The following is a 13,676-nucleotide window of genomic DNA, read 5'->3' as shown; positions in this document are numbered from 1 at the left end:
GTTCAATGGTCCTCTTACCCTAACCCATAGCGTCTGGCATATGCATGCTTTGGTCACAAAGGTTGGTGTGGGGAGAGAATATGGACAAACTCATCATCACTAATGGAAATAACAACTAAAAAGGCACATTCTACTTAGTGATGAAGCAGGCGGTGGTTTTCAAAGGATAGCATATTATAATTATAATTTACCCAGTGAAGAGTGGGAAATCCTTTGTTCAGGATCCAAGAAACAGGAAGTATCTATTGGTATTGATATACCTGAATCAGTAAAGCTTTTGCTTATCTCTAAAAGCACATACGCAGAGTCTCAATTTTTTTTTTTTTTTTTTGAGACAGAGTCTCGCTCTGTCACCCAGGGTGGAGTGCAGTGGCGCAATCTTGGCTCACTGCAACCTCTACCTCCCAGGTTCAAGCGACAGAATCTCAATTTTATAATCATGACTCAACCTTACATTTTGGGGGAATGTTAAATCTTCTACTGTTTGAGTATTTTAATTGAAATATATTTAAAACATTATGGAAATGTAAACAAGATCAGAGAATATCTTCTATTTTTTGCAGTCTCTCTGTATGTTATTGGATATGATATGAGAAGCTTTAGCTCAACTTTCCTTTGCCTAACAACCACTGTGGTAAACTAGTTAAAATGTAAGTTCCTGGGCCTTATCCTCTGAGATTTGACCCACAAATCTGATTTTTAATAAGCCCTATAAATCATTCCGATCTTTTGAGCAATACTGTTAAAGTGAAATAGAAACACTGAATCTTCCATCTGTACATGTTTCCATTGCAAAATTCAGGTGCCTTTCTCTTTTGATGTCTATAAATTTGCATTTAAACACTGAAGATTAAATTAAGTAAAAATCAAAGCATACTGCTTATACTATATGTAGAATATATTCATGCATAAAGAACTCAAGCCTACCTTTGCCCAGTACCTAAACGCAATCACCAAAGGAACCAGCTTTGGTTCTAGTTTTCCAAGGGCAGTTAAATGCTTTGTTGTCAGACAAGCATTTTCATTTCCTGCGCTCACTTTACACAGAAGACCACTGGTGAGAGGTGGGGGATGAGGATGGGAAAGAAAAAAAGAAAAAAGTGTTATACAGGTCTGAAAGTGTCTTTTATGCCAACAACTAACATACATGGATAATAAGTACTTCAAAAAGAAAAAGCTTAAAAGTGAAAAAAACTTACTACATCTTTATGGGTCATTTAATAAAGTAAATTTTCTTTACAAAAAAGATATCGTGGCTATTTTCTGAGTAACCTTTATTTTTCAGATCCATAATTCTGTTTTCAAATATTAAAATTATTTTTTTGGGGGAAATGCAAATAAGGAAAATATTATAAAATGTTTCAAATGGGAGCATGATTCATCTCTGTAACAATAAAAGAGTGTTTTCCCAAGAGCTGGAGGAATGTGCCTAATGAACAATCATTACAGCCCATAAACCACCCATTTACAGTAGTGACAGTAATACTTTCAAACAGAGGGAGGGAGAGAGATAAACCCGAGAGGTCACACTGTTACTCAGCACTGCCATAAATGCTGCTAAAAAGGATGGCAAATACAGGTGATTACAGCAAGTAACCATTTAATAAGGCTGTTTTTTTATCAAGTTGAAATGGACTGAAATGCTTCCTTCCTATATTTTTTCTTTTAAGTCATTTTATTATTTTTAAAGTGGGATTTTCCCCCTTCACATCAAATGCCAAAAGTATAGGGATAATGTTAGTAGGAACCATGTGTGACAACCAAATAAAAAGCTTATAATTTTAAAAATTGGATGTAGTAAAGAACTTGTGCTTTTGGTGAGTTGATAGTTAATAAATAAACAGCTTAAAGAAATGAGACCTTTGCTTTTCTCTGCACACCACCACTGGCACCCTAGCGTGGAAGTCTGCATCGACATCAATAAAAGAGTCTGAGGAAAGAAGAAAAAAAATATTAAGTGGGTTAATTAAAGCTTTGTTTAAAAGCAGAACCAGATAAAGTACAAGTACCAGTTGTCCCTTAGCTGTGAGTCTTTTGAAAGACCACTACTAAATAATGTTCTGAAATGACTTGAAAAGGAAAAAATCTTATATTCAAAAACCAAGTTATCACATTAATATAAAATCCTTAGTTTGTAAAGTGAATGTTTCATTAGAAGTGACTACATCATCGGATCAGAAAATTCAAATGTTACATGGATAACAATTAGAAATATAGGTAATACATTTAAAAACAAAGTTGCTGCAAAAGCTACTAAAATATTCAGTGTCGAAATATGTATTGATTGAAGACAAAATTTAACCAAAACAAGGAGGATGGGGATGACTAATTCAAAAGATGATACAGTTTCATGAGGACTATGTAAAACACAAAAAGCCATAGAGCCCCAAGCTGGACATTATATTAGACAACTGATAAACCTAAATGGGTACAACTGCGGATTCATTAATCAGGGTTGGGTTACACCTATTCACTGTTGGTAAAATATTGATTTTATCATTGATAAAAACAGATTATCCTTTAGTTTTACCCTCAAGAGTACATTTTACATATTTTGCATTTCTTAGTCACATCTAGGACTCATTTAATCTTTATAAATAGTGACGATGTCATCAAGCTAAAAGCTTTACTTATGAAATGGTTATTCTGCATAGTAGAACTACTAACAGGACTTTAGTTAATAATTCATGGGCATTTGCTTTGCTTTTTGCTTTGGATATTACCCATAAAAATAATTTTAAAAGCATGCCTTGCTATTTTCAAAGTTTGAGAGATAGGATATATCCAAATTATAAACATAAAAGTTTTAAAATGTGGAATTTGGCCTTACCACTGTTCTTTAAACAATCTTGAACAAGTAAGAGGACATCTGGCTGAGACATCTAGGAAATAAATCAATGAATACATGAAATTATTCCTAAGTGATTTTGCTTCACTGATATAAGACTCATCCGAAGTTCCCCAAATTCCTTTCTAAATGAGAAATGCACATTGCTACCAAAGTAATTGCTCACTATGCTGTTTGCATATGTCAATCAAAGACAGACAGATCAACACCAAATGAAGATGAATGTGGGCAAGAGACCTACTACACAACTAACTCCTGATTAACTAATTATTGAGGTAATTTGCCTCTCAACAAGTCTCAAAGTGGTAGCTGGAAGTTTGTCAAACTGCTAACAATATTACCTCTCTCTCTAATACCATTGCAACAGATAGCTTACTGGTCCTGGAGTCCGTCTTGCATTTCTTTTTAAAATCCTTGTTTTGCATTGGAACCAGAACCATTTAAAATCATCAACTGTATCCTTACAACTCTCAATGACTTCTTACTGCCCTTCGGTCAAAACCAAATTCTTTAATTACCACGGTCTACACGATTCTGCAAGTCAAGCCCAGCCTACCTTGCCATCCTCATCTCCTGCTCTTCTTTTTCTCGGTCCCTTCACCATACTTACACAACCTTTCTTTTAGCTCCTTGAATATGCCAAGTTCTTTATTGATTTCGGGTATTTGCAAATGCTGCTCCCTCTGCCCGCAACTCTTTTCCTCCCTGTTTCCCCCTCTCCTGCAAGCTCCTTTTCATCTTTTAGAGCTCAGCTTAAATGTTCCCTCTTCAAAGAGGCCTTCATGACTGCTTTATCTCTGCCCAGCCCTTGTCATTTTCTATCCCTGAATCTTTGCCTGCAGAGCTCTCACTATAATTACAAGGTAATTACTAATCTCCTTTACTAGATGAGTTCCATAAAGAGGAACCATCTCTGTTTTGTCCTTTATAACCTAGTATGTCTGCCATACAAATGGGATTAGTGAATATTTGCTAAATGAATTAATGACACCAGATCAAAATAAAATAACTGCTATGGCTGGTAAATCACTGATCAGAATTTAAGGTTAAAAAACAGTCTACTGGGTAGCTTACCAGGTAGCTACAGCAGTCAGGTATAGCAAGAAGTAAGAGGCTGTAAAATAGAACCTCTGGGGCCCCAGAATCTAGACTTTTTTATTGAGAGAGGTGGGGCTGGCCAGGCTGTTCATGAGCTCCTGGGCTCAAGTAATCCTCTGACCTCAGCCTCCCGAGTAGCTGGGATTAGAGGGTTAAGCCACTGCACCCAGCTCAGAATATGGACTTTTAACAAGCAACCCAAATAACTGCAAACAGATCATTTATAAACAGGCCTGTGGGAACTACCAGTAGAGAAACAGATAATCTACTAAAGTGCCTTCTGGTTTTTTCTTCTTTTTTTTTTTTTTTAAAGAGAGAGGGTCTCACTATGCTGCCCAGGCTGATGCAATTCTCAAGTGCAGTCATAGCTAACTACAGCTTTGAACTCCTGGGCTCGTGATCCTCCTGCCTCAACCTCCAGAGTAGCTGGGAATACAGAACTGTGCCGTGCCCAGCTACACTCCAGTTTTAAAATTCTAACTCATCAACATACTTTTAAATCATGCTTAAACCAGAAATCCAGGCTAGGTGTGATTCTTTAAAAGCCTAATTATTCTAATAACATAGGTATACAAAAAGAGGAAACTCCAGAGATAATTAAGCTTTCAGATAATAAATGTTTAAATATCTATACTGTTTAAAATCTGAATTCCCTTTCTGCCACTGGAAAGTTGATTTTATCAAGAAAATTTACTCTTTTTAAGTAACAGAACCTAAACACCCCCATCAGGTGCACGTGGTTGAAAAACCAGTGTTGGATGTATAAAAGATCCACAGACTAAAATAAGTATGAAAATTTGCAGAGTATTAAAAAAAAAAAAAGCTCTGAAACTGAAGGCAAGCAGATGCTGTCATTACACTTAAAATATCTTCAAATATCTAAAATATATTCATAGTTTACATTTGCAAGAAAGAATTTCCATACCACTCTGAAAATGCCAGCATTTCATTTTGTACTTACAATGGCTGGAAATTGGATGTCAATGTTTACATCCGAGTTTTTGAAACCCAATCTGCTACAGGATGACCCATATAATCTTAGGGAACAATCTAAAAAGTAAACAAATAAATGAATAAATAAATAAATAAATAAATGTCATAAATACAGTAACATTTCTCAAAAGTTGTAACAAAACATTGCTATTTCAGAAACAGAAGCATCAATTAAAATTACACAAAAAAGCAAACTCGTATTCAAGACTAGCATAAACAAAGGATAGAAATAGGTGGCTCTTTGCTCTTCACTTCATTTAACAGGGAAGGCAGCATCAACTATCATTTAGCTTAACAGCCACTCTTCATGTCAGTTGTAAAATGTCAAATTGCTACATTATCATGTATTTTATGAAGAAAATATTATTATCTAAATGTCACATTTTATGAAGAAAATACTATTTAAAATAATTTTTAATATGTGCCAGTTGAAAAAGAATGCCTTTGTTTAAATTTATAAACCTGATAGTATATTCAAGAGCTAATGCAAACGTTTCTTTTCACCTTTTAGAATGCACACATAGGTGTAACTTACTATAAAGAGGTTTCACTAAAACAATAAAAAAAAAATCTTTTGACATATTTAATATGAATTTCTCAATATGAACAAAAAGCATTTGCTACAACATAATCCCTATAGATAAACTTTTGAAAAATAATTACAATATCACTGATATAATTTAAAATGCTAGGCAGCAGGCACTTCACTCTTCAGAGGAAGACGTATGTGTGTATATGTGCACTATCTATATTACAGCATTTATTTTCAATGTTTTACTATGATGTCAAAATAGTATCCTTTCTCATCAGGAGTTGGTTTTCTTGTTTGTTTAAGGTTTGCTAAACTTCAAGTGATTTCACTGGGTTTTAGCAGTTTTCCACAACAAAGTACGTTCATTTTTACACGAAATTTTACAGTAAAAATCATCAAAATTACAATGGACTTTTCAGGAAACACCTATATAATAAAATGAGTAGATTATTTTCCCTTATTCTTATGAAAGTATATCTGTTACAAATACTATATGTATGATCTTTCAGTAGAACAAATAGTTTTAAGATTTATAAGGTGACAAATACAAATAATGATTCCAACCCTAGCTGTGGCTCAGAATCACTTGTCGAGCTTTGTAAAAATAGTTGTCCCTGGCTTCACAGGTAATTCTGATGCACAGCAAGGACTGAGAATGATTAAGCTATTCCAACCATTTACCTAAACACGAATGGACAGTGGGGATTGGGGGACGATGTGGGCTGGGGTTTGTTGCTATCAAGGATTGACAGCAGCTGTGTCAGGCATGGAGCATATTTGACCTTAAATTTTCATATAATACACTCCAAATAGTTGTCCCCCCTCCCTATCATGCCAAAAGTCTAAAGTTAAAAACAGGCAGAAAACAGACATAACTTGGAAAATCAACTCAACAGTGCATAAAATCCAATACAAATTTATTAAAACTGGTTTTCAAAGTTCACTTTAGATGCTACAATTCTTTTAAGTACAGTTAAATAAAATCTTTTTTTTTTTTGACATGAATAACCTGAAAATAACTTCAGGATACTTCTCTTGATTTTAACTCAAAATATGGTGTCAATTTAGATGAGTAGAAAAGCAAACAAATATATACACAGGAGTCCCATAGTGTCCCAATAATGCAGGGCATTCAACTTAAAGTTCGCACACAGGGTAAAATTGATAATGCAATGACAATGCATATGAAAGTCCTTGTTACCTTGGGGAAAGCTAGGGAAAACAAAAAACAAAAAAAACAGAAAACATGAGAGCTTCATGACATGGGAAATAAATTTTTATTTGGTGAAAATTACTACTGGTAGGAGAAATGAATGAGGTACTTTTAGGTAGTTAAATAGAAAAACAAATCTAGAAAATACCTGGTAACTTGTGTTGGAACACATTTTCCATGATACGTTTAATTTCTAGCCTCTGTTCCAAGTTCTCATTGTGTAAGCCAAATTCCTGTACCACTTTGTCAATGGCAATGCCAACTGCATTTATCTGGGAGGGTGTTGGTGGGGGTAACGTAGTGAGCAACTCTTCCTCTTGCTTCTCCTTTTAAGATCAAATGTTGAGATTAAAAATGACTTACACATAGTTTTTACCTTCTACCATTCATGAAGACAACGCCCTATAGAGTTTTCTTTTTCTTAGGCCTCCCTTCTCATCTTAGCTGTGTTATTTTTCATCCTATCAAACATACACATACTTCCTTTTGCACATAATGTGGATCAGTGATAACAGAGGATAGGCGGGCATAACGAGAAAGTGTAAGGAAAGAATATTAAAAACAGCACTTACAAACACTGTTTGCTTTAATACTAGTGTAAGGACATATACCTGGGTCCTATCAATGACTTCATATATCCTGATGCTGCCCTTAAGGAAATTCACAAAATTAACCAGTAAATACATCTGACTAGTATTATGTATTTTGGCTCAAATATATTCAATAAATAAAGCAGTAAAGTTATCAATATCATAGCCTTAAGGAGAAGAAAGCCACAAAGATGACAAGTAATAACAACTCACAGGTAAGCAGACTTGTTTGGGTTACATTCAATTTACCTTAATGTTTTTCTTGTGCCTCTTCTCCTTGATATGCTTATGGGCAAATGCAATGGATTCAATTAAAACATCACAGAGTCTGCAGGTGTACTTGGCTGCAGGGTAGTTTCGTGGTCGCTATAATTTGAAGAGATTTATTTAGAGAGACATAAGTAAAACCAAACATTCAGATAAACAAAATCAGCCAGGAAATGATTTCCCCTTCAATTTCTTTTCTCTAAAGAGACAGGAGTTTCACTATGTTGCCCAGGCTGGAGTGAACTGGCTACTCACAGATGCCATTAGAGCATACTACAGCCCCAAACTCCTGAACTCAAGCAATCCTCTTACCTCAGCCTCGCAGGTAATTGGGGCTACAGGAACGCCACTGTGCCTGGCTTCTTCACTTTTAAAATTGCTCCTGTCATTGTTCCCTTTATCACTCCCCTAACAGTCATTTTAGGTACAATAGCAATGACTCCTAATCCTATTAAATCACACTGGATATCACTTTTAACTTGTAGTGCTTAAATACTGATAACCAAAGTAGGATATCTAATTGATCACAGCATGCATACTCAATTAATAACAAAATTTAGGCCCAAACCAGGATTCTAACCAATAAATATACATAGAAGGATGTTACCCTCTTGAGCCTGTCAACGCAGTCTCTCTTCAGTCTCTCCTCAGCCTGCTGTAAGCCCAGCAGCTCCTTCGCTGAAAGCACAGACTCGTCGATCACAGGGCCTTCCAAGTCTCCATCCTGCTCGTTTTCCTCATTTCTAGTCTTCCGTGGCTTCCTAGGTCTGGACCTCTGCTTCTTGTTTTCTTCAGTTGGGGGAGAAATATTATTGGCAATATTAAATAATGCTACTCCTGAGTAAAAAGCAGACGTTACATATGCATGAAATCATGGGAGAGAATAAATCCCATCCAAATGCAGAGCAGAAGGAAAGGTAGCTGTCCCATGGACAACATGCTTGAATCCCACGGGCAACATGCTTGAATATTGTATTCAGTGAGTGCGTCACTTGCAGACATTAATCCATACAAATCAGCTTTTTGGAAAACTTAAAAGAATTCTACTTCAGTCATATAATTTGATTTTTATTATCTCTTCCTGGTATACTGCTGAGCATAGTAAAGCAACAGAAAAATTATAGGCAAGTATATGTATAATTCTATTATATTTAATATATCACAATACATATTGTAAAATATCTTATATATTCCATAACATCTGTAAGTACACCTGTTATTCTCATTAAAACCATCCACATTTGGTTTCATCTTCTGTAAGTGAACAATCTCAGTAAGGCAAAATGGACAATGTACCCCTGGACAACTCAGAAATCAACTATATCCTCATCTGGAGTGAAAAATCACTCATTTAGTTGCAAATTTAGACTTCGATAACACATAAGCGAGGTTCCTCCATTAATATGAAGAAGTCCAAGCCAAAATTTTATTTACTAAGGACAACTATCTCTCATTTTACCTTTGCTTTTATTTTAGCTTCTTTGAACGGCCTGTATGCTGAGCATATTTCAAAGGAAAAAAACAACTGGCAATTGAAACAAAAGTTTTCTCTAAGTACATTTGTTTATAAACTCTACTATTAGTTCCATAATCCTTATAATGAATAAAAATAATCCTGTTTCTTTTTAAAACCTACAACTTTTCAACTTGTTAAAGTGATTGTGGGATTAAATGATAAAAAATTGCTTTAGATAGTTTTGACAACTTATATCGAGCTTTAAAAAATGAAACTATTAGTAACACATTAGTGCTTGGAAATGTAAACTTACTGAAATGCCCTACATGAAGTAATTCCTCCATCAAGTTTTCAGAGGAACTCATGACTACTAGTATGGCAATTACAATGAACTGGCTGGCTGAAAAGGAAATTTTATAGGACCTCCAATTTTTAAAAAGCTTGCTGACAGCTCTAAAGAATAGGCAGCAAGCATTGTGCTAAAACTACCTGAGATGACAATCACAAAATTCTGCAAACCACTTCCATAATATGAGAAAATTAAAAAAATTAAAGTGTTGGAAAAGTTGTTTCAAAAACTCAATCAAAATGCACTGAACAAATAAAATACTAAAAGGTAAGTTGTCATTTCAACAGAAAATCAGGCTACCTTGGGCTACCTTAATACTTCCTTTGTAATACCCGCCTACTCCCGATTAAATTATTATAATCTTTTGGGGCCAGCATTTCTGGTCGAAAAAAATTTCTTTTTCAGATAAGCATTTCTTCTACTTAGAGATATATCCATGCTCATTTAGTAAACATTATCGAAAAAAGTTGCATCTAACTTCAGTGTTTATTACAGGTTTCTTAGGCAAAAACTCATTACAAATTTAAAATAACATTGCAATACCCTTTAGAAACACCCCTGTTAGTTCGCAAGCCAGTTAGCGATAGGGAATCGAATTCCTTTTTTAAACTCTTCCTCTCTTCTGGTCACAAAGGCTTCTCCACATAACTATATTTGCTGTCATTTTCTAGAAAGAGTAACTTCTTTCTTCCTCCAAAGACCACAATTAACTCCTACTGCTTTTATACAGAAGTGGATGGCTGCAGAAATTCTGTCAGATAACGGCAGCTACCACGATGGTGTATCTTATTGTGCAATAGATGTAAAGCACTTTATATGTACTGCCTCATTTAATCCCTACAGCAATCCTGCTAATACTAATATTGTCCCCATTGTACAGATGGGGACAATGCTAATCCAAGAGAATAACTTCTCCAAGAACACATGGCTAAATCAAAGGGATTTAAAATATAGATTAAAATATGGATGGGGCCAGGTGCAGTGGGTCATGCCTGTAATTCCCAGCACTTTGGGAGGCTGAGGTGGGAGGGGCTGCTTGAGCTCAGGAGTTCAAGACCAGCCTGGGCAACATAGTGAGATGTCATCTCTAGCAAAAATGAAAAAAATTAGCCAGGCAAGATGACTCACTCCTGTGCTCCCAGCTAATTGGGAGGCTGAGATGGAAGGACTGCTTAAGCCTAGGAGGTGAGGCTGCGGTGAGTCATGATTGCACCATTGCACTCCAGCCTGGGTGACAAAGTGAGACTATCTATAAAACAAACAAACAAACAAAGGATGAAATCCTGAAATTCAGCCTTCTAACTAACAACATAAAAACTGGAGAGAAATTACTAAAATCCCTTCTTGGAACATACGCATTCACATCTGGAGTGGACTAGCACCGAAAGGCAATATAACCTTCTAAACCTAGTTTCACAGGCATGCGTGGTAAAAACTGTCAAAATCTCACCAGAGGGACTCTTGGAGGGTAAAGCTAGGTACCGATGAAAAATTGTCGGCCAGGTGTGATAGTTCATGCCTGTAATCCCAGCACTTTGGGTGGCTGAGGCAGGCAGATCACCTGAGGTCGGGAGTTCGAGACCATCCTGGCCAACATGGTGAAACCCCATCCCTACTAAAAATACAAAAATTTGCTGGGTGTGGTGGCAGGCACCTGTAATCCCAGCTACTCGGGAGGCTGAGGCAGGAGAATTGCCTGAACTCGGGAGGTTGTGGTAAGCCAAGATCGCACCACTGCGCTCCAGCCTGGCTGACAGGAGTGAAACTCCATCTCAAAAAAAACAAAAGAGAAAAAGAACAATTCTCATAATTACTTGGAGGAAGACCACCTGGCTTACCTCAGATTTATTGTAATAAGAGTTCCCTATATTCAGCATTCCAAGTTTCCCATATTTTATTTGCATATGGTTCACAAAGGACATGTGTATTTGAGTGGATGCTTTCCAGCTAAGATCATTAATGGCAATGTCCCAAATACATTAAATTGGCAATCTAGGACATTTGAGGGCTAAAGTAGGGGCAGTAATGTAGAGCTGAAAAAAACAGAAGGTAGTACTGTATTTAGGGGAAAACAAAAAGCAAATGTATCATAATTTCCATTATATCTTCTCACATTGTTGAATAAGACCCTTCCTTATTAAGACACAATTTTGATAAAGAAATTTCAATCTCTTTAATGAGATCCTTTTTAGTTTATACTTTCAGTTGAATCTCTCTAAAGTAAATAATGTTATACCAAAGCTTAATGCTTCCTATATGAAGATTTTCAAGGGACAGAAACTGAAAAATTCTTTACTTAATAACTGTGAAAGCATATACCTGTGTGTCATACAGGGAAAACATGCAAGTTTTTGAATTACCTCCAATAATAAGATAGCAAAATTAATCTCCTATTCAAATACATTTAAAAGCAACTTCTTTAGTTGCTTTTATAAGAATACAAATAAAATAAGAAAACATAAGTTTCTGTGGTCAGCAAACAGTTCCTTTTAATGTCTAGCTGCAAATTTTTGACAAACTTTCTTTTTAAAATGCTTTTCAGCCGGGTGTGGTGGCTCACACCTGTACTCCCAACACTTTGGGAGGTTAAGGCAGGCAGATCAGGAGGTCAGCAGATCGAGACTAGCCCTGGCCAACATGCTGAAACCCTGACTCTACTAAAAGTACAAAAATTAGCCAGGTGTGGTGGTGCATGCCTGTAGTCCCAGCTACTCAGGAGGCTGAGGCAGGAGAATTGCTTGAACCTAGGAGGTGGAGGTTGCAGTGACCCAAGATCGCACCACTGCACTCCAGCCTGGATGACAGAGTGAGACTCCATCTCAATAATAATAATAATAATAATAATAATAATAATAATAAAGTAAAATGGTTTTCAAGATCAACTTCTACAAGACTGACTATAGGTAACAAAATTGCCCACATCCCACCTAGACACAGTAATACAGAAACACTTAAATAGACACAATTTTTAACAAAGAAAAGCACAAATTAAAAGCCCAGAAATTATCAAGAAATGTTCAGCTCCGCCGTCAGGATTTCAGGTCCAGCGAGGCTGAGTTAATGGCCAGAGTAGCAGAGTCCCCAATTTTAGTTCTACTTCCTCATTTACTGCTCTGCATAAACAGGTCTGTGTAAATTTAACCTCTCCGAGCTGCAGCTCCCTGATTTGTAAAATTGTGATTACATCTTTGATATATCACAACACAGTGCTGCATCAGATAATTCTTTAAGCTATTTCTAGCTTAAAGATTTAAGTTTTATGTCTCCCTACTACTTAACGCCTTTATAACACTTCATTCTGTTTCTGCTACTTGATATTGATATATACTCTTAATTTTCCAATTTAAAAATATCTGAGAACCAGGTGCGGTAGCTCACGCCTGTAATCCCAGCACTTTGGGAAGCCGAGGCGGGTGGCTCACTCGAGGTCAGGAGTTTAAGACCAGCCTGGCCAACAGGGAGAAACCTTATCTCTATTTAAAAAAAAGAAAAATCAGCTGGGCATGGTGGTGTGCACCTGTAGTCCCAGCTACTCGGGAGGCTGAGACATGAGAATTGCTTGATCCTGGGAGGCAGGGGCTGCAGTGACAGGAGGTGACATCACTGCACTCCAGCCTGGGTGATACAGCAAGACTGTCTCAAAGAAAAAAAAAAAATCAGGCTGAGTGCGGTGGCTCACACCTGTAATCCCAGCACTTTGGGACGCCAAGGTGGGTAGATTACCGGAGGTTAAGAGTTCGAGACCAGTCTGGCCAACATGGTGAAACCCTGTCTCTATAAAAAATAAAAAAAATTAGCCGGGTGTGGTGGCACGCGCCTCTAGTCCCAGCTACTCTGGGGGATGAGAGAGGAGAATCGCTTGAACCCAGGAGGCGGAGGCTGCAGTGAGCCAAGATCACGCCACTGTACTCCAGCCTGGGTGACACAGTGAGACTCCATCTCAAAAAATAAAATAAATAAAATAAAAATAAATGGATCTGACAACTAGAAGAATCTACGAAAAAAGAAAAAAATACCAAATAGCACATTTCCCCCCATTTAATATCAATAAGCACTTGAGACTTTCATTTTTATCCTAAGACCTTGTAAAAATAAAAGACAACCTTTTTGCTTTTAAGTATTCATATGCATGGGACACAAACTCAAACACCTTATAGGTAACCTGTGTATGAACTGGCCACTGTGAGAAAACATGAAAAGGCATCGGGCGATCTAGAAAGTGTCCATATTCCCTGAATGCATTTAAACTAAAAAAATTTATTTAAAAGTGCTGGCCAGTTTGAGGCACATTCTGTACGACCACTAAAAAATGCTTTCAGTCAATAAACTT

At 36.6% G+C, this 13,676-nt stretch overlaps 1 protein-coding gene across 12 annotated transcripts in view; it reads right to left on the bottom strand.

The window, feature by feature from the left end:
* TUT7 (terminal uridylyl transferase 7) overlaps positions 1-13,676 on the bottom strand; it is a 65,201-nt gene that overhangs the window by 48,831 nt on the left and 2,694 nt on the right. For all 12 annotated transcript variants that reach the window (XR_004177808.1, XM_031654078.1, XM_031654075.1 and 9 more), the window contains exons 3-9: positions 8,149-8,330; positions 7,524-7,640; positions 6,833-7,010; positions 4,908-4,996; positions 2,831-2,882; positions 1,861-1,930; positions 928-1,054 (exon numbers count right to left, since the gene is read on the bottom strand). Coding sequence is in view for 10 of the 12 variants with exons in the window: in XM_031654078.1 (XP_031509938.1) it covers positions 928-1,054; positions 1,861-1,930; positions 2,831-2,882; positions 4,908-4,996; positions 6,833-7,010; positions 7,524-7,640; positions 8,149-8,330 (815 nt within the window). In the remaining 2 variants the exon portion in view is untranslated. The remainder of the gene's footprint in view (positions 1-927; positions 1,055-1,860; positions 1,931-2,830; positions 2,883-4,907; positions 4,997-6,832; positions 7,011-7,523; positions 7,641-8,148; positions 8,331-13,676) is intronic.

Source organism: Papio anubis, chromosome 13, assembly GCF_008728515.1.
Source record: "Papio anubis isolate 15944 chromosome 13, Panubis1.0, whole genome shotgun sequence".
NCBI classification, from domain to species: Eukaryota; Metazoa; Chordata; class Mammalia; order Primates; family Cercopithecidae; genus Papio; species Papio anubis.
The sequence above is the reverse complement of the archived record's forward strand: the minus strand, read 5'-3'. Positions and strand labels throughout refer to the sequence as shown.